Source organism: Callorhinchus milii, unplaced genomic scaffold (assembly GCF_018977255.1).
Source record: "Callorhinchus milii isolate IMCB2004 unplaced genomic scaffold, IMCB_Cmil_1.0 Scaffold28, whole genome shotgun sequence".
Classification (NCBI taxonomy): Eukaryota; Metazoa; Chordata; class Chondrichthyes; order Chimaeriformes; family Callorhinchidae; genus Callorhinchus; species Callorhinchus milii.
Window position 1 is genome coordinate 1,504,699 of NW_024704769.1, and position 19,518 is coordinate 1,524,216.

General features: G+C 48.5%; 1 protein-coding gene across 1 annotated transcript in view; it reads left to right on the forward strand.

Moving 5' to 3' along the window:
* LOC103171818 (calcium-activated potassium channel subunit alpha-1-like) overlaps positions 1-6,444 on the forward strand; it is a 29,732-nt gene extending 23,288 nt beyond the window's left edge. The window contains exons 27-29 of the mRNA XM_042344415.1: positions 5,091-5,285; positions 5,821-5,927; positions 6,129-6,444. Coding sequence (XP_042200349.1) covers positions 5,091-5,285; positions 5,821-5,927; positions 6,129-6,372 — 546 coding nt within the window. The 3' untranslated portion in view covers positions 6,373-6,444. The remainder of the gene's footprint in view (positions 1-5,090; positions 5,286-5,820; positions 5,928-6,128) is intronic.
* The last annotated feature ends 13,074 nt before the right edge of the window (positions 6,445-19,518 follow it).

Below are 19,518 nucleotides of genomic sequence, written 5' to 3' on the forward strand. Positions count from 1 at the left end.
AAAATTACTCAGGGAAGAGAGAGAGAGAGAAGCGATATCGAGTTCCGTTCTGGGAAATTGCTCCCACACTGAGGTCGCACGACATCTCGAGATGTTACTGAGAAATCGTAGTCTTTATCCTGTGAAGGGCTTCGAGACATCTCGAGCACCTGAATCAAACTCAAGGATTATTGTGTTCTTGAGAGGTTTGGCTTTCCTGCCAGACGGGTTCCTTGAATACAATGATCCGGTCATGACTTGGCCCTACCTCGAGCCCTTCAAGAGAGATCTTTGCCAGGAGTTTAACAATAAAATATCTGACCCCCAAGGTCTCCATTTTCCCCAGTCCTTCATTCGCTGGTGTTCTGTCTGGTCTGCATTACGCATTCTCTCGTTTCTGGTGAATCTTCGCGAGTCAGACTTTTTTTTTTTGGGTGTGTAAAGGAATGGAGAAAAAAAAAGGTTCGTTTTTTGTTTGCAGAACTTAAACACTGACATTCAGGAATTCAGTCTTTTTTTCTCCCAGTTTACACAGCGGAGAAAGAAAGAGAGAGAGAGAGAGAGAGAAGTGATATCAAGTTCCGTTCTGGGAAATTGCTCCCACACTGAGATGTTACTGAGAAATCGTATTCTTTATTGGAAGCGACGAGCACGGATCTGGTTTCTTTGATGATTTTTTACCGAGTTCTGGGAGAAATCGTGGGCGTTTTCGTGCGGCTGAAAAACCTTTTTCAAAAGTGCACTGATGAAGGCACATCAACCCGCGGCTGTTTGTGGGGATACGCTGCTACGCGCAATTGGCTGCCGCATTTCGCCCACAAATACACAGTCACTACACTTTACAGTCTATCCTGTGAAGCGCTTTGAGACGTCTAGAAGACGTGAAAAGCGTTATATCAAATGCAATGATTATTATTATTATTATTATCAGCCTTACAGCTCAGCTGACGTTACATTGTCGGTTCTCTCGCTCACTCCTCAATCCCCAATGTAAACTCCCGATTTTTCCCAGTTTGACTTCTGCTTTGGTAATAATAACCATAATAATAATAATAATAATCCTTGCATTTGATATAGCGCCTTATCACGTCTTCGAACCGTCTCAATTATTAGTACACAGAATATACTGCTGGGTAAACAGAGCCGCGTGTGTGTGTGTGTGGAGTAAGGAAACTTGCCCAACGTTTCACAGAATAATAATAATAATAATCCTTGCATTTGATATAGCGCTTTTCACGTCGGGAGGACGTCCCAAAGCGCTTCACAGAACACACTGTAAAGAATAAAGTGTAGTGACTGTATATTTTGCGGGCGAAACGCGGCAGCCAATTGCGCACAGCAGCGTCCCCCACAAACAGCCGTGGATTGAGTGACCAAGTTATTATTTTTTTTTGAAGGGGATTATTACCCCCGGAAAAGCGATCCGCCAATCGACTAACAACCGGGTTCCTACTGACCGCCGGTAACCAGAGGCGCTCGTGTGTGTGTCGGGGGAGTGAGGAAACTTGCCCAGCGTTTCGCCCTGACCAGGAATCGCTCCCAGGTCCTCTCGCTTGCGAGGCGAGTGCTCTAACCCCTGAGCTACAGGACTCCACCTGACACCTGAAGCCACTTGGAGGGACCCACACCAGCTTAGAAACTAATTAATCAGGCTGCGATTTCAACACATTAATCAGAGCTGAATAGAGGCAGGTCAGATAGACAGAGCTGCCGATGGGTTTTAGATTTCTTTCGTCAATACTTCCTCATGGAACTACATCCCAGAAACCTGATCTGCTCTCAGCAAAGCACATCGGAAGATGCAAGAACTGCACCAAATCCGTTTGAATGGAATCAATTGATGAGCAAATGTCTCGAATGCAGTCTGCTTTTGGCCCCCGTTATTTATCCCTTATTTTTATTTCGGGTTTTATGTTTTATGGAACTCGGCAGTTCCTGGAATCAGAGAATCATACGGCGCAGAAGGAGGCCATTCGGCCCATCGTATCTGTGCTGGCTCTTTGAAAAGAGTTGTCCAAATCAATCCCTCTCCCACTCTCTCCCCATCGCCCTGCAAACTTGTCCTCTCCAAATAATTATCTCTCTGACAGAAAATTGGAACCAGATGTGGGCCGTTTGTTTGGACGTTCAATGCGGTTCACGTAGAAACTGGGTTAAAAGCAGAAGCCTTTACAGTATATAGCACTCCATGAACAAACCTTTATTGATAATAATCCCGGCATTTGACACAGCGCCTTATCACGTCTTCGAGGCGTCTCAAAACGCTTCACAGAATATGCCGTAAAGTGTAGTGCCTGTATATTTTGTCAGCGAAACACGGCAGCCAAGTTTCCTTACTGCCCCCCCCCTCCGCACACCCCCCACCACACACACACACACGCCTCTGTTTACCAGCAGTCAGTAGGAACCCGGTTGTTAGTTGATTGACCGATCGCTTTTCCGGGGGTAATAGTCCCTTCAAAAATAAAAATAAAACAATAATAATAATTATAATTTGGTCACTTAACCCACGGCTGTGTGTGGGGAGACGCTTTGAGACGTCTCGAAGACGTGACGAGGCGCTGGATCGAATGCGAGGATTATTATGAACGGACGAAGGCTGGAAGGGAGAGGGTTGTCAGGATCTGGGTGGTTGAGGGGGTGGGTGAGGGGGTGGGTGAGGGGGAGCTTAAGGCACCCACCGTTGAGCTAACTTAACCCAATTCGAAGCTCAGTGTTGTAAACGTGCCACATTCTCCGCTGGTTACACAATGGAACCCACGGGGAGTGGCTCGTGGCCAGCCATTAATCTGACAAACATTTGTAATGGGTTTTACACATCGGGAACTGGTTTGAAAGAGTCGCCTGGTGTGAGTTACACAAGTTGTTAGGCTGAGCGGCTCTCGCTCAGCCAGTCCGGGATGGTGACAGCATTTATGTTTATGCTTCGTAAATATTACCAGCTGCTGAGGCCGTTCAGTGAAGGCATCGCGTTGGTTTAAACAGCCAGCAGTTCTCGTCCTTCCTCCAGCAAGTCTTACCGTTCTGATTATAATAAAATAATAACAATAGTAATAATGATAATAATCCTTGCGTCCCATAGAGCGACTCCCAGCGTCTTCGAGACGTCTCAAAGCGCTTCACGGGACACGCTGTAAGGTGAATTCGCTATATGGGCGAAATTATCTTGGGATACAGTATTGGGTTTTCAGCCACTACGGCCCCATACTCTGGAACATTCTCGCTCTATCCCTTCCCCCCCCCCCCCACCCCACCATCTTCAGGTCGTGTCTGATGACCTTCCTCTTTGACCGGTGCAGGTTAAACAGCAGCTAACGTTGGGTGTGTTCCCACCGTACCAAAGCTTTCAGAGAACCCGGGTTCGATTCCCGGGCGGGTCAGGCCAGGGCGAAACATTGGGCAAGTTTCCTTACTCCCCCCCAACCACCACACACACACACACACACACACACACACACACGCGCGTCTCTGTTTACCGACAGTCAGTAGGAACCCGGTTGTTAGTCAAATGACTTTACAGTGTATCCTGTGAAGTGCTTTGAACATAGAACATAAGAACATAAGAATTAGGAGCAGGAGTCGGCCATTCGGCCCCTCCAGCCCTGCCCCGCCATTCAATAAGATCATGGCTGATCTATTCTAACTCCACCCGCCCGCCTTATCCCCATATCCCTTAATCCCTTTATCCACAAGAAATCTATCAATCTCAGTCTTGAATATGTTCAAGGACTCTACCCTTTGGGACAGAGAATTCCATAAATTCACAACCCTCTGAGTGAAGAAGTTTTTCCTCAACTCAGTACGAAAGGGTTTACCCCTAATTTTAAGACTGTGACCCCTGGTTACAGTTTCTCCAACCGGGGAAAATGTCTCCCATTCTGTCGTGCCCCTTAATAATCTTATAGGTTTCTATAAGATCACCTCTCATTCTTCTATATTCTAGAGAATATAGGCCTCAATTGCTCAACCTATTCTCATAACTCATCCCCCTCATCCCAGGTACCCACCCAGTGACTCTACGCTGTACCCCCCCCCAAGGCGAGTACACCCTTTCTTAAATAAGGAGACAAAACTGCACACAATCCTCTCGGTGCGGTCTCACCGGGGCCCTATACAGTTGCAGTAAGACTTCCCTACTCTTATATTCTCACCCTTTTGTAACAAATGCCGACATACCGTTAGGCATCCTAATCACTTGCTGTACCTGCAAACTTTTTGTGACTGGTGTACAAGGACACCCAAGTCCCTCTGAACGCTCACACTGTCGAGTCTCGCCCCTTCTAAAAAGTAATCTGCTCTACTGTTTTTGCCGCCGAGGTGGATGACTTCACACTACCCTACATTATTCTTCACCTATTTGCCCACCCCCCCGGCCTATCTATATCTCGTTGCATTTTTTTAATGTCATCCTCGGTGTTTACTCCCCCTCCTGGTTTCGTGTCATCCGCCACTTTGGATTTTTAAGTTCGATGAGACATCTCGAAGACGTGATAAGGCGCTGGATCAAATGCAAGGATTATTATCATTACTATAGATGACTGAATTCTGGAATGGACTGTAATGGAACCTCTCAGTTTATTGCACCCTCAGCTTTGACCCTCATAACACATTGCCTGGATATAAATTACCCCGTATTACATTTCAACTGACTTTAATATTTTAATTGCGCTGTGATTTTAAATGATGGGACTGAACGCGTGGTTTAATGAGCGATTTGGAATGTGACTGAACTTTAATTAACCTTCTGAGTGTTCTGCCTGCAAAGATCATTTCATTAGCGCCCACCAGGCATTTAGTTATTTATTAATGGTCCCAATGGTTATTTACTCTGAGATATTGAATGATTTATCCAAACATCAGTTCAACTTTATGTAACTTCATTTTAAGGGAAGATCAGTTTGCAAGCTCTGTAAGGCCGAGTTTCTGTGAAGAGCTTTGAGACGTCTATAACAAATGCAATAATAATCATCTTGCGCTTGATACAGAGCCTTATCGAGTCTTCGAGACGTCTCAAAGCGCTTCACGGGGGTAAGCGAGAAGGCGCTGTATCAAATACAAGGATTATTATTATCATTATAAATCAAACAACCGTGTCTTTTTCCCTCATTCAGACTTACTTCAATGAAAATATCCTGACCCTGATCCGCACATTGGTGACAGGTGGAGCAACACATGAGTTGGAAGAGCAGTTAGGGGATGAGGATGTGTTAAGAGGCGGCTCGGATATTGAGCACCACATGGTGAACAGGCAGAGGTGCAAGTTAGCCAGGATGACCCTGTGTGACAAACGGTTCAGAGAGTATGCGGTAAGTGGAGATCCCTGTAGCTCAGGGGGTTAGAGCCCTCGCCTCGCAAGCGAGACCCGGGTTCGATTCCCGGGCGGGTTAGGTCAGGGCGAAACATTGAGCAAGTTTCCTTACTCCCCCCCCCCCCACACACACACCTCTGTTTACCTAGCGGTAAGCAAGAACCCGGTTGGCGGCTGGCGTTTACGGGGGTAATAATGCCTTCAAAAAAAAGTAAATCCACGCCTGTTTGTGGGACGGACGCTGCTGGGCGCAATTGGCTGCCGCGTTTCGCCCACAAAATATACGGCCAATTCACTCCACCGTGTAACCTGGGAGTCGCAGAGCAGCGGCAGGAACAAAATAAAGAACACAAACGAAGCTAAGCCTCAGCAACAACAACAAAATTGAATCCTCCCACTGAGTCCTCCCAGAAGAATTCAGCAGGGCCTTGTAAACGTATAATATAAAAATAATAATCCTTGCATTTGATGTAGCGCCTTATCGGGTCATTATTATTGCATTATTATGTAGTCCTGTGTTATTCCTTCTGTAGGACAATGGGAACTATGGAGACCTGTTCTGTAAAGCTTTGAATGTTTATGGAATTCTTTGCTTTGGGCTTTTCCGCTTACAGAATTCCAAATTCGAGTCGAAGGCAAGGTAAATCAATCTCTCTCACACCGCTGTCCATGTCCGTTAACCAGCTATATTTGCCCCTCGGTTATCAGTGTGCGCGGTAGTGGAACGACTGATCTTACACCACGTTCTGCACTTAATAATAATTAAATTATTATCATTGAAGGTGGGAGGTGGGCGATAAACAGAGACTAACCATTCCCTTCCCTTCTCTCTCAATATTAGATACGTCATCACCAATCCACCAGGTAATTTCAAACTGAATAACACAGATTTTGTCATGTGCTCAGTGCCATACAAAGACATCATCACCATTGAAACCCCTACCTATTGCTGGAAGAACTATTCGGCCAAATTCATTACCAATCCCACCCATCACAGGAAGTCAATAACCTTTGTTCCTCCTGTAAGAGTCAGCCTTCCCGCGCAGGTGCAAAGCAGACCCCCATCGATAGAAAATAAGGTGTGAGCCCATTTTGTCGCCCGCAGGCCTCTCCGCAGACCTGACTGTAAAGGTTTAGCAATAAAGTTGTTCTCAAGACGACTTGGCGTGTTTTCTTTGTGTAAATCCCGTGAAGCGCTTTGAGACGTCTCAAACTCTCTGCCCCCCCCACCCGACAACACCTAACCTTTTGGAACTCCATTCCACAATCCCTCCGTCCCCTCTTCTTCGACCGCTCCTTTGGTCACCCTCTTAGCCCCCCCACCCTCCCCGACCTCCACCCTCTCCTGATGCCAACCCCCAGCTCGGGTCCAAATTCCCTGACTGTCCAGTGCCTTGGGACGTCCTCCTGACCTGAAACATCCTGTGAGGTGTTGTTGTGATGAGGCGCTATATTAAATGGAAGGATTAATATTTTTTGTGGGCGATAGAGGGAGCTCTGAGCTGCCTCAGGAATGTTCAAAGCGCTTTAATTTTTCCTCTCTGACATTTGTCCTCCTCTGCTGGAACCACAAAACTATAATATAGCAACAACAATAATCCTCGCATTTCATACAGCGCCTTATCCCGTCTTCGTGACGTCTCAAAGTGCTTCACAGGACACACTGTTAAGTGCAGTGACGGGGAATCAAACCCAGGTCCTCTCGCTTGCGAGGCGAGGGCTCTAATCACTGAGATACAGGGCTGCGCTGGTCAGTGTGTGTGTGTGTGAAGGTGCGGGGAGCTGTCACACAGTGCTGGCACGCCATGAGTGATAGGGATTAGTGTTACACTTCAGTCTCTGACAGCGGGAAATGAACTGCAGCTGGTGATACTTCCTGAGGGGGTGAGGAAAAACCTTGTTCTCCAGCTCACAGTAACAACGCCACGCAGCCAGAAACCATCAGACAGATCCATTGCGGAGTTCCCTGTAGCTCAGGGTCAGAGCCCTCGCCTCGCAAGCGAGAGAGGACCTGGGGTTCGATTCCCGGGTAGGTCAGGTCAGGGAGAGACATTGGGCAAGTTTTCCTTACTCCACACACACGCACACACACACACGCACCTCTGTTTACCGGCAGTCAGTAGGAACCCGGTTGTTAGTCGATTGGCGGACGGCTTTTCCGGGGGTAATAATCCCTTCAAAATAAATATACAAAATAATAATAATTTGGGCGCTCAATCCACGGCTGTTTGTGGGGACGCCGCTGAGCGCAATTGCCCACAAAACACACAGTCGCTCCACTTTACAGTGTATCCCGTAAAGCGCTTTGAGACGTCTCGACGGCGTGATGAGGCGCTGGATCGAACGCGAGGATTATTATTGGCGTTACTTTACGCCCTTCAAATCACATCAAATCTGAGCCGGATCCAGCCCTCAATGTAGAGCCTAACCCAAGCATTATCTGAGTGTCTCAGTGTCCGACAGACTTAGCCGCTGGAAGCCACAAACCAAACCAAACTCGAGGTCCTGCCAGCGGGAATTCAATACCATCACGTCTGTGTTCTTCGAACATCAACAACTGGAACCTTTTCCTTTTCCATCAAAGCCCCTGTGGAAAATGTGAGCCTTGCAAACTCCTGACAGCGTAATTGACGTCTAACTGCAAGCAGAAGTGGCTAAAGGGGATGATTGATGCGTTCCTCACACAGGACCTTTGAAAGAAAATCTGGCTCGAAGCTGCCCTTGAATGACTGCTTTGCCACCTGATCGCTCTGCAAGGTCGTGTGATTTATTTCGCTCCAGATAAATGTCTCCGTTTAGTAATTGTAGTGGACTCCTTGCGACACGACAAGGCAGCTCCTGATGTGTGATGGTGCGCATGTTCCGAGGTGACACCCAGCGCTCCCCAACCCATCACAAACGATATTAATAATCATGCTTGCGTCTGACAGAACTCCTTATCAAAGCGCTTCGCAGGATATACTGTCAAGTGAACTGGTTGTATATTTCCTGGGCAAATGCGCCAACCAATTGCGCACAGCAGCGTCCCCACAACAGTCGTAGATTGAGTGACTAAATTATTATTAATTTATTAATTTTTTAAGGGATTATTAAGGGAAAGCGATCCGCCAATCGACTAACAACCGGGTTCCTACTGATTGCTGAGTAAACGGAGGCGCGTGTGTGGAGTAAGGAAACTTTAGCTAAGGTTTTGCTGGGAATCGGACCCAGGTCCTCTCGCTTGCGAGGCGAGTGCTCTAACCACCGAGCTACAGGGACTCCGTAACTGAGCTTCAGTTAATCACCAGAAAGCCAATGCTCTCGAAGAGACTCCAAACCCCAGGCTCGCGAGTTCATGTTCCTCACTGCTAATGCCACAAGGCATTTGTGATTGGGTAATTATAGTGATGAATAAAGAGTTTCTTTCCTTTGTAAAATTACAATTCACCAAATTTTCCCCGAAAACCAGACATTCGTCACTAAGAGCAACGTGAATTTTTGGGGGGAAGGTCCTGGCAGCTTTGGTTTCGCCTTCCGGTTTGGCTCGGGAAAGGGGGACCTCTTTCGAGAGGACCCAAATAGCGAAAGGCAACTGGGAGGCAGATGGAAGGATTGACGGAAGGATTTTGAAACCGTGCACCAAGACACAACTACTGGGTTTTCATTTGCTGTCAATATCTGTTGTCGTCGCTCTCCGCAACCCGGCACGCAAACTGTTGGACATAAGTAATGTGCAGGATTTCTAACACTCTTCCCTCCCTGTCCCCTACATCTTCATTGCGCCCGAACCAACACTCCATCTCACTCTTTACCAAAGACTTCAATCGCTATGGAATTGGCTGACACAGCGCCTTCTCATGTTTTCGAGACGTCTCAAAGCCCTTCACAGGATATGCTGTAAAGTGTAGTGACTGTATATTTTGTGGGCAAAACGCGGCAGCCAATTGAGCGACCAATTTATTATTATTATTTTTGGGTGGGTGGGGGTTGGCTTATTACCCCCAGAAAAGCGACTAACAACCAGGTTCCTACTTACTGCTGGTGAACAGAGGCGTGTGTGTGTGTGTGTGTGTGTGCGTGTGTGCGTATCTCTGTCTCTGTGTGTGTGTGTGTGGAGTAAGGAAACTTGGCCAATGTTTCGCCCTGACCTGACCCGCCCGGGAATCGAACCCGGGTCCTCTCGCTTGCGAGGCGAGGCCTCCAACCCCTGAGCTACCGGCCTCCACATTTCTCGTTGTTGGGTGAAAGGTCCGTGGAAATGAATGTAAAAAACAGTTCGTATTTGTATAGAGCCATAAAAAAAACACGGCCTGCAAAGAGGGAGAGGAAATGGGGCTCAGGCATTCGCCAGGATTTGCAAGGCTCAGTCCTACGCTTCTCAATGCCACAATGTTAGTACTTTACATTTACATTTACCACCATAATGACGGGATCAATAGTTATATCACCAAGTAACTCAACCAGAATTAGTATGTCAGCAATCTGCTCCGAGGGAGAAAAGTGAGACCCATTTATCAGCCGGGAGCTGTCAAACTCTGCCTGGTTTTATCAGATGAGCTGCTTCCTTGGCAGGATTTGTTGATTTACATCATGCCAAACCCTTTGTACTGGGAACACAGTTAAATAGTACACTGTCTTCATAAGATTAAAAAGGCATCTTCATTCATCACTTACTTTCCAGGTGATTGAAGTAACAGCAGCACTGCTGGAAGCTCTTTCGTCTTTAGAGCCGCAAAACGCACAGTCACTACGTTTTCCGTTACGTCCTGCCAAGCGCTTTGAGACGTCTCGAGGACGTGATAAGGCGCGGTATCAAATCGAAGATTATTATTGCTACAGACTGGAATCTCTTTAGTCCTTTCAGCAACTAAAGAGGATTAGAGCCACCAAACGTCAGATTACCACAGGAGTCAGGCAGGCAGGTACGAGAGCCTTTAAACCCCTCTCAACCCCCACTTTATAGCATCAGCTCAAATATTCATTCGACTCCCAACACGACAATAAACAGCCTTTCGCATGTCTCCGCTCCACTCGCCTCTGCTTTCTTCCACTCACAGTCGCTAGCGACAAAGGCCCATCGACACAGAACATTTGTTGACGAGACACTTTAATTACTGGAAGGGGTGCAAGAACTTGCAACCATCTGCCAGACACCTAAATGGCCACTCTGCTGACGGAGCAGGTATCAGTGGAGTCCTGTGGCTCAGTGGTTAGACCACTCGCCTCGCAAGTGAGAGGACCTGGGCTCGATTCCCCATCGGGGTGAAACCTTAGGCAAGTTTCCTTACTCCACACACACGCCTCTGTTTACCCGTGTCAGTCGGAGCCCGGTTGTTGGTCGATTGACGGATCGCTTTCTGGGGGCAATATTCCTGTGATACAATAATAATAAATTGGTCACTCGATCCACGGCTGTTTGTGGGGACGTCGCTGAGTGCAATGGCTGCCTCGTTTCGCCTATAATATTTAATATTTGATATAGCTCCTTATCACGTCTCAGAGACGTCCCACAGCACTTCGCAGGATACACTGTGCAGTGAATTGGCGGTGTATTTTGTGGGCGAAACGCGGCAGCCGATTGCGCACAGCAGAGTCCATACAAACAGCCGTGGGTTGATGTGGCCAAATTATTATTTTTCTGAAGGGGTTATTACCCCCGGAAAAGCGATCCGCCAATCGACTAACAACCGGGTTCTTACTGACTGCCGGTAAACAGAGGCGCGTGTGCGTGTGCGTGTGTGTGCGTGTGTGGAGTAAGGAAACTTGCCCAAAGTTTCTCCCTGACCGGCCCGGGAATCAAACCCGGGGTCCTCCTCTCGCTTCTGATGCGAGGGCTCTAACCGCTGAGCTACATAACAGACAAACGGCTGTTAAATGTAACTGGTTCCTGACTGTGGGAGTGACGGCTGTCCTTTTACTCACCCGGTCCTGTGACTCACCGCCTTGACTCACAATGCCTTCTCTGTTCGCGAAACGTGCGGTCGCCTGTTCGGATTGCGAAACAGCGCGCGGCGACTTGGGGAGGAAGGGCGGGGAGCGAGGGAGAAGCTTCGACTGGGGATTTGCTGCAAGCTCCTGTTAGCTCCGCTCTGATATTGCCAAACTTCAGCTTGACATACCTGTCGCCCTGCAGCGAGACACGGAATGTGCTGTTTACATAAGCAACCGCGCGAGACACTGATAGACGTGGGTAAAAGCCTGAGGTCTCCACTTTGTTGTGTGGCGTCTCCAATACAAATCCAACCCTTCCCGCTGTCAACTAACCTTTTCCCGTCTCGGACTGACGACAGATTAATGCCGGCTGATGTTCGGAGGCCCGACGTGGATGGGAACCGATCAGACATGTGCGAAAAAAGCACGTGGATGTCTGTGTCTGTTTGCAATGGCGACACACGCAGAGCCCGATCACTGTGTGAAAGTGGATAATAATAATAATAATGATAATAATGATAATGATGATAATAATTAATAAAGGAAGATAATCAATAGTTGAGAGTGATGGGCAAGAGAGTGAGTGAGTGAGTGGGTGAGTGAGTGAGTGAGTGAGTGAGTGGGTGAGTGAGTGAGTGAGTGAGTGAGTGAGTGCATGAGTGAGTGGGTGAGTGAGTGAGTGAGTGAGTGGGTGGGTGGGTGGGTGAGTGAGTGAGTGGGTGAGTGAGTGAGTGAGTGAGTGGGTGAGTGGGTGAGTGAGTGAGTGAGTGAGTGAGTGAGTGAGTGAGTGAGTGAGTGAGTGCGTGAGTGAGTGAGTGAGTGAGTGGGTGAGTGAGTGAGTGAGTGAGTGAGTGGGTGGGTGAGTGAGTGAGTGAGTGAGTGAGTGAGTGAGTGAGTGAGTGACTGACTGACTGACTGAGTATATGAGGTGAGGGCAGGACAGGGCAGGAGAGGGTTTGGTGGTATCAGCGCCCGGTGGGTGGCCACTGGGTGGCATCCGGTGTCTGTGCAGCACATTTCGCAGTGAATGGGACTCAGGAGGGAAAATCTAACCTCGATCTCAGCCTATAATATAACATGTACCTACAGCAATAATCCTTGCATTTGATCATAGAATATACTGTTAAGTGTAGTGACTGTGTATTTTGTGGGCGAAACGCGGCAGCCAATTGCCCACAGCAGCGTCCCCACAAACAGGATTGAAGTGACCAATTTATTATTATTATTCATTTACTTATAGATAATATCAAACCCAAGTATTATTATTATTATTATTATTATTAGTATTATTAGTATTATTAGTATTATTAGTATTATTAGTATTATTATTACCTGGAGCACAGGGCAGCAGAAGAAAGAATAAACACGCCATGTGGAGTCTTGTAGCTCAGGGGTTAGAGCCCTCGCCTCGCAAGCGAGAGAGGACCCGGGTTCGATTCCCGGGCGGGTCAGGTCAGGGCAAAACGTTGGGCAAGTTTCCTTACCCCCCACCCCCCCCCCCCACACCCACGCGCCTCTGGTTACCGGCAGTCAGTAGGAACCCGGCTGTTAGTCGATTGGCCGATCGCTTTCCGGGGGTAATAATCCCTTCAAAAAAATAATAATTGGTCACTCAATCCGCGGCTGTTTGTGGGGACGGCGCTGTGCGAAATCAGCAGCTGCGGTTCGCCCACAAAATTGTAGTCAATCCTCTTTACAGCGTATCCTGTGGAGCGCTTTGAGACGTCTTGACGACGTGATAAGGCTCTGTAATAAATGCAAGGATTATTATTATTATTATTATTATTATTATTATTATTATTATTATTATTATTATTATTATCTAGTTGCCAGTGCTGCTGAGTTGGATGATAAACCCTCACTTTACGATCGGGTGTGTAGCTGCTGCACAACAGAAAGCTGCCGGTCTGCAGGGTTATATTTAACCAGGTGTGAACAATGCAGGTAGTATCCAGCCCAGAACCAGTCAAAGGCACTTATCTGTCTTCGTACAACAAGGTCACAGACTTGAGGAGTGATTTCCGAGCCGATTATCTGCCTGTTGGAGTCTGCGAGTCTGCAGCGACGGCTGATGGATTGGGACCAGACCAGACCCACGGGCCGTTTCTGCCTCCGACTTGGGCTGCACGTTCCCTCAAGGTGTCAAGCAGCGATCGCTGAAGCGGTCACCTCTCCCTGTAGCTTCCATTGACCCAGAGTTTCCGGGGATCATTCGGTCACTTCGATCCACCACTGTTTTGTGGGGACGTCGCTGTAGCGCAAGTGGCTGCCGCGTTTCGCCCACACGATACGCAGTCACTGCCCTTTACGGTATAATTCTGTGAATGTGATGTCTCATACGTGTGTGTGTGTGTGTGTGTGTGTGTGTGTGTGTGAGTGTATGTGTGTGGGTGTGTGAGTGTGTGGTGAGTATGCGTGTATGTGCGCGTGTGTATGAGTGTGCATGTATGTGAGTGTGTGTGAATGTGTGTGTTTGTGAATGGTGAGTATGCGTGTATGTGTATGTGTGTGCGCGGGTGTATGAGTGTGCGGTGAGTGTGCGTGTATGTGAGTGTGTGTGAATGTGTGCGCGAGTATGTATGTGTGAGTGTGTGTGAATGTGTGTGTGTGCGTGTATGTGAGTGTGTGTGAATGTGTGCGCGAGTAAGTATGTGTGAGTACGTGTGTATGTGTGTGTGAGTGTGTGTGCGTGTGTGTGTGAGGTGTGTGTGTGAGATGTCCATCACCCTGTAGCCCACTGAGTGGCAGTGCTGTCCCTTTGAACATTACGCTACAGCCGGAGAGACGTGTGTGTTAAGTGAACATAGGCTCAGTCCACCCCCACCACAGCACAGGGCGGGGGCTGCGTGTACCCAACTCTGCCGCAAAAATAACATACAATCAAAATAAACCGCTCACTTCAACCCGCGGCTGTTTGTGGGGGACGCTGCTGTGCGCAATCGGCTGCTGCGTTTCGCCCGCAAAACACACAGTCACTGCACTTTACAGTGTATCCTGCGAAGCGCTTTGAGACGTCTCGATGACGTGAGGAGGCGCCGGGTCGGACGCGAGGTTATCGTTGTTGTTGTTATTATGAAAGGCCTTCTTCCAGACACGATCTTCCGCGAATCTCGTGCTCAGCAAAGTGAGGGATTGAGCGCTGAGGAATTTTTTTCTTTGCGTGTCTGACACACACGGAAACCCGTCACCATGACCGGCCGGGTGTCTGACACGCATGGAAACCCGTCACCGTGACCGGCCGGGCGTCTGACACACACGGAAACCCGTCACCGTGACCGGTCGGGCGTCTGACACACACACGGAAACCCGTCACCGTGACCGGTCGGGTGTCTGACACACACGGAAACCCGTCACCGTTGCTTAAGAGTCTCCAAACCCAACCGAGAATTCCCCACATCCCCCCCACACCCGGAAACCCCAGAGAGAAATTGTCGGAATGCAACACGCTCTCTCTCTCTCTCTCTCCCCCTGGAGGGACGCCCCCTCGCTTACCTAATTCCGGAGAGTATTAGGCGCAGGTTGGTTGGCGAGAGCCAAGGCTGGGGAGGTGGGGGAGAGCCCCGAGTGTGCGTTGGGGGTAACTGCTGGGGTCTAACCAGCTCAAACCACACGTAGCTTGTCCACTGATATTGCTGTCTGAAGTGCCTCACGCACACGCACGCGCACACATACACGCGGACACGCGCGCACACACGCATGCTTGTACGTCAGCCTGACAGCGAGGGCGAGGCGTGTGTTTTATGACACCGAGCTTAAATAATCTGGACGGATCAGAGCTGCCACTCAGCAAGATTGATGAGCCAGGGGGTTGGGGGTGGGGGGGAGGGTGGGAGTGGGTCGGCGGAGGCGGGGGGGAGAGTCAGTGCGTCCACGAAACTTTTCAAGGGGCCCGCGACGGCAGTGGCTGACGCTGATTAATGTGCTGTCATTGTGGCGTTGGGCGTGCTGGGATAATGAGTTTGGAATGTGCTCCCTTCACAAAGCAGCAGATGTCATAGCCACGGACACCTCGAGTGCCAGAAACACCCTCCCCTCCCCTCCCCGGCAGCCGATTGCGCGCAGCAGCGTCCCCCACAAACAGCCGTGGGATGAAGTGGCCAAATTATTATTATTATTATTATTATTATTATTATTATTATTATTATTATTATTATTATTATTATTATATTATTATTATTATTATTATTATATTGTTCATTAAAGGGATTAGTAGCCCCCGGAAAAGCCATCCGCCAATCGATTAACAACCGGGTTCCTACTGACTGCCGGTAAACAGAAATGCGTGTGTGTGTGGGGTGGGGTGGGGTGGGTGGGGGGGGAGTAAGGAAACTTGCCCAAGGTTTCGCCCTGACCTGACCTGACCCGCCCGGGAATCGAACCCCTGAGCCACGCACGGTGTTGCGTTTGAGGCATTGGTGGTCTTTGAGCAGCTAAAAACTCATGGCTGACGAAGGAGTGAGGGGTCAGGGGGAGAAGGTCCCTCTCTCCCCCCCGCCCAGTCACACCCGCGCAGCCCGAAACGCGTCCTTGTCCCGAAGCGGCCGGGAGCGCTCAGCGGGTCAGGCAGCATCTATGGAGAGAGGAAAGCGAGCCAACGTTTCGTGGTCCGTGACTGCAATTGTCAAGTGCGTCTGCGGAACGTCCTGACGCGAGGGCGAGGCCTGTGTTTGAGGAAACATAATCCACCGCTGCGATGCCTGAGGGGAGATTTAAAATGCCAAAATATTGATGATATTTCCAATGATTTATCTGTAGTCGAATGATGTTTTGGGGCTCAGTCCTCGCTTTTTTTTCTGACCCGCTCGACAACTTGTCGACGGAGCTCTTCCACGAAAGACAACGCGTGTAATCAAATGTCTCCGATGCCATTTTGGCAGTAAGTTTGCAAAGTCAAACCCTCTTTGCGGAGCTTTCCCAGCGAAATGCGGGAGTTGTTTTTGGGGAATCACTGGGAGTCGGGACTTCAGTGAAACCAACTGACTTCCCCCCCTTTTCTGTTCGAAGGCTGAGAGAGCAATTAATGCCTTTCGCCCCCCCGGGGGGCGGTGGGGAGTAACTCTCAACTGTTTCACGGAAATTTACTCCAGGAATTAGATTGGCCGTTTGGTGGTGAAATAAAAGTGAGAAGTCCATTCGGTGAGCAACTGTCTCGTAGAGAATCGTAGAACCTTACAGCGCAGAAGGAGGCCATTCGCTCCACTCCCCCGCTCTTACCCCAACTAGTCCCACTCCCCCGCTCTTACCCCAACTGGTCCCACTCCCCCGCTCTTACCCCAACTAGTCCCACTCCCCCACTCTTACCCCAACTAGTCCCACTCCCCCGCTCTTACCCCAAAGCCCTGCAAACATTTCCATTTCAAATCCCTATCCAAATCCCTTTTGAAAGCTATTATCGAATCTGCTCCCGACAGCCTTTCTGGCCGTGTGTTCCCGACCGTAACAACTCGCTGTGTGTAAAGAAAATGTCTCCTGGTCTCGTCTCCCCTCTGGCTTTTTTGCCAATTATCTTAAATCTGTGTCCTCTGGTTACCGACCCACCCGCCCGCCCGCCAGAGGAAACAGTTTCTCCCCTGTCTGCTCCGTCAAAACTCTTAATTCCGAACACCTCTGTTAATTTTTAAGTATTACATTTCCTATTAACGCTTTGAGGATGGTTAGGAGATGCTCAGACCCTTTGTAAAATTGGCGGGTCGCTTTTCTGGGGATAATAATCCCTTCCAAAATAAATAATAATAATAATTTGGCCACTCAGTCCACGACGGTTTGTGGGGACGCCGCTGTGTGCAATTGATTGCTGCGTTTTGCCCATGAAATATACAATCAATTCACTTGACAGTATATCCTGTGAAGTGTTTTGAGACGTCTCAACGACGCGATGAGGAGTTGTATCAAATGCAAGGATTATTATTACTATTATTACATGTACATGGGTTCTACCTTGACCTCCAACTCACAGCGTCCAAATAGAGTAAGGAGGGAATGGGAAATCTTCTAATATTCATTCTTGTCTACGTGAGCAGAGCAATTTAGCTGGAGGGATTGTGGATTAGGTTTGAAAGCATAAGAGATTTTCCTTGCTTGGCAATATGTATTTATATTAAATATATTTACAAAATGTTCTCCTCGGGGCATTGAGGAATAATATAGGCAAATAGGATTAACAAGAACATTTCAGAACTTTGCTGTATCAGACATCATTCTGCCCTGATAATTCACATTAATCTCATGTCTGTGAAATAGACGGATTTGCGCACAAGTCATTAAACCTGCACATCAGAGACAAATCAGATCAATCCTCACCCACGGAACTAGGACAATAATAATCATAATAATAATAATCCTTGCATTTGACCCGGCGCCTTGTCACATCTTCGAGTCGGCTCAAAGCGCTTCACAGGATACGCTGTAAAGTGTAGTGACTGTATCTGTTGAGGGCGGAACGCGACAGCCAATTGCGCACAGCAGCGTCCCCCACAAACAGCCGTGGGTTGAGTGACCAAATTATTATATATTTCCGAATGGACTATTACCCCCTGGAAAAGGCCATCCGCCAATCGACTAACAACCGGGTTCCTACTGACTGCCGGTGAACAGCATTTGATGCAGCGCCTGATCACGTCGTCGAGACGTCTCAAAGCGCTTCGCGGGATATACTGTAAAGTGGAGTGACTGCGTGTTTGGGGGCGGGGGGGGGGCGAAATCGGGGTAAAACTCCCCTCGCTGGCAGCAGCAGGAACAGGGGAGGAGGAGCAGCTCTTTGTAATCTGTGCCTGTCTATGAGTGTGAATATATTGGGACTTCGCAACCAATTCTCTGAATGAATAGCTCAGAGTGACCTTGACAACCACACAGCAATCACCAGGCATCTCATGTCAGTGCGAAGTCATCGATCTTAATTTATTGCCTCAGGGAACAAGACACTATTATGCTTATAAATCATAATAGGATTGAGTACATGACATTATGAATGATGGAACTGATCTGACCTCATTTACATGGGTTTGTATTGCAATCATCACACCTCTAATGTAATGTCAAGCCAAACCTGCCTTTGAAATATTTCCCAATTTACAGTAACCTAATGGGTATCAAAGCACACGGGCCCATAAATCATAGCACACAACACCCACTGGTGACAGATTAATGTAACCAAAATAATTGGTTATGCATACTCGGGCACCTCTGACCGAAAGCCTGACCTCAGCCTGATTGTAGGGAATGGGTGATGAAGCAGTTGGCTTTACGTGCGGCCATTCGAGGTTTTGACTTCCGATCCAATAGCCCTTGCGTCTGGCAGAGCGGCGTATCGCCTCGTCGAGACGTTCCGGGGGCAGAAACGCGGCAGTCAATTGCCCCCAGCGACCCCCCCCCTCCCCACCCCCAACAAACAGTCGTGGGTTAAGCAACCAAATTATTATTATTTGCTTCTGAAGGACAAGATACTCAGAGCTGTGTTCCAAAGGATTTTGTTTGCTGCGAAAAACACAGGGAGCCATTTTGAGCATCTCTGGAGCTGTTCCATTCCACTCAACAACAACAACTTGCATTTACACAGCGCCCCCCCTCGCTCAGGATAGCGCCCCAGAGTGCTTAAGCGACTGAGCCGGGGGCGAGGGAGGTGGGAGGTGACCCTAGGCACTGGCCGAAGAGGAAGGTCTTCAGGCGAGACCTGAACATGAGGAAGGAAGGAGGCGAGGAGGAGGGATTTAGAGAGAGGGGAGGTTTCAGGGCGCAGGGGCTGAAAGTGTGGAAGGAGGCGCGATGGATATCTCCGCTCCCAGCCATGGATTGCTTGACAGGAGCGCTGTTCTGTTGAATGCCTTTCACTGTGTCCGGGAAACAAAAACACTTATTTTTCTAATTCCGAGTCCTGGTTCTGTTTAGCTTTTAAACGGAGACAGATTTGCCCGTTGGTTAATTATCTGCAATATTGTCTGTAGGTTTTGCTGTTGTTATTGAGAGACTGCAGCCCTCTCGAGCCACTCGCTCCTGGAGTTAATCAGACTTCTGCACTCCTTAAACAGCAATGCTTGTAGCAGTTAATGGGAACCCAACACCTTAAGTATGTGCTGAAGGGTTTAATCAAATATATGATGAAGGGTATCCTGCAAAGTGCAGACAGTAAATCCAGCAGCTCAGCCCAGTTAGACTCAATTATATCTGGCACAGGAAGAGAATTCAGCTCCCACTATTTGCAGAAATTCTTGCAACCATGACTTAATAATAATAATAATAGTAGTAATAATAAAAATAATAATCCTGGAGGTTGATATAGCGCCTTATCACGTTCTCGAGACGTCTCAAAGCAGAGCAGGCCACGG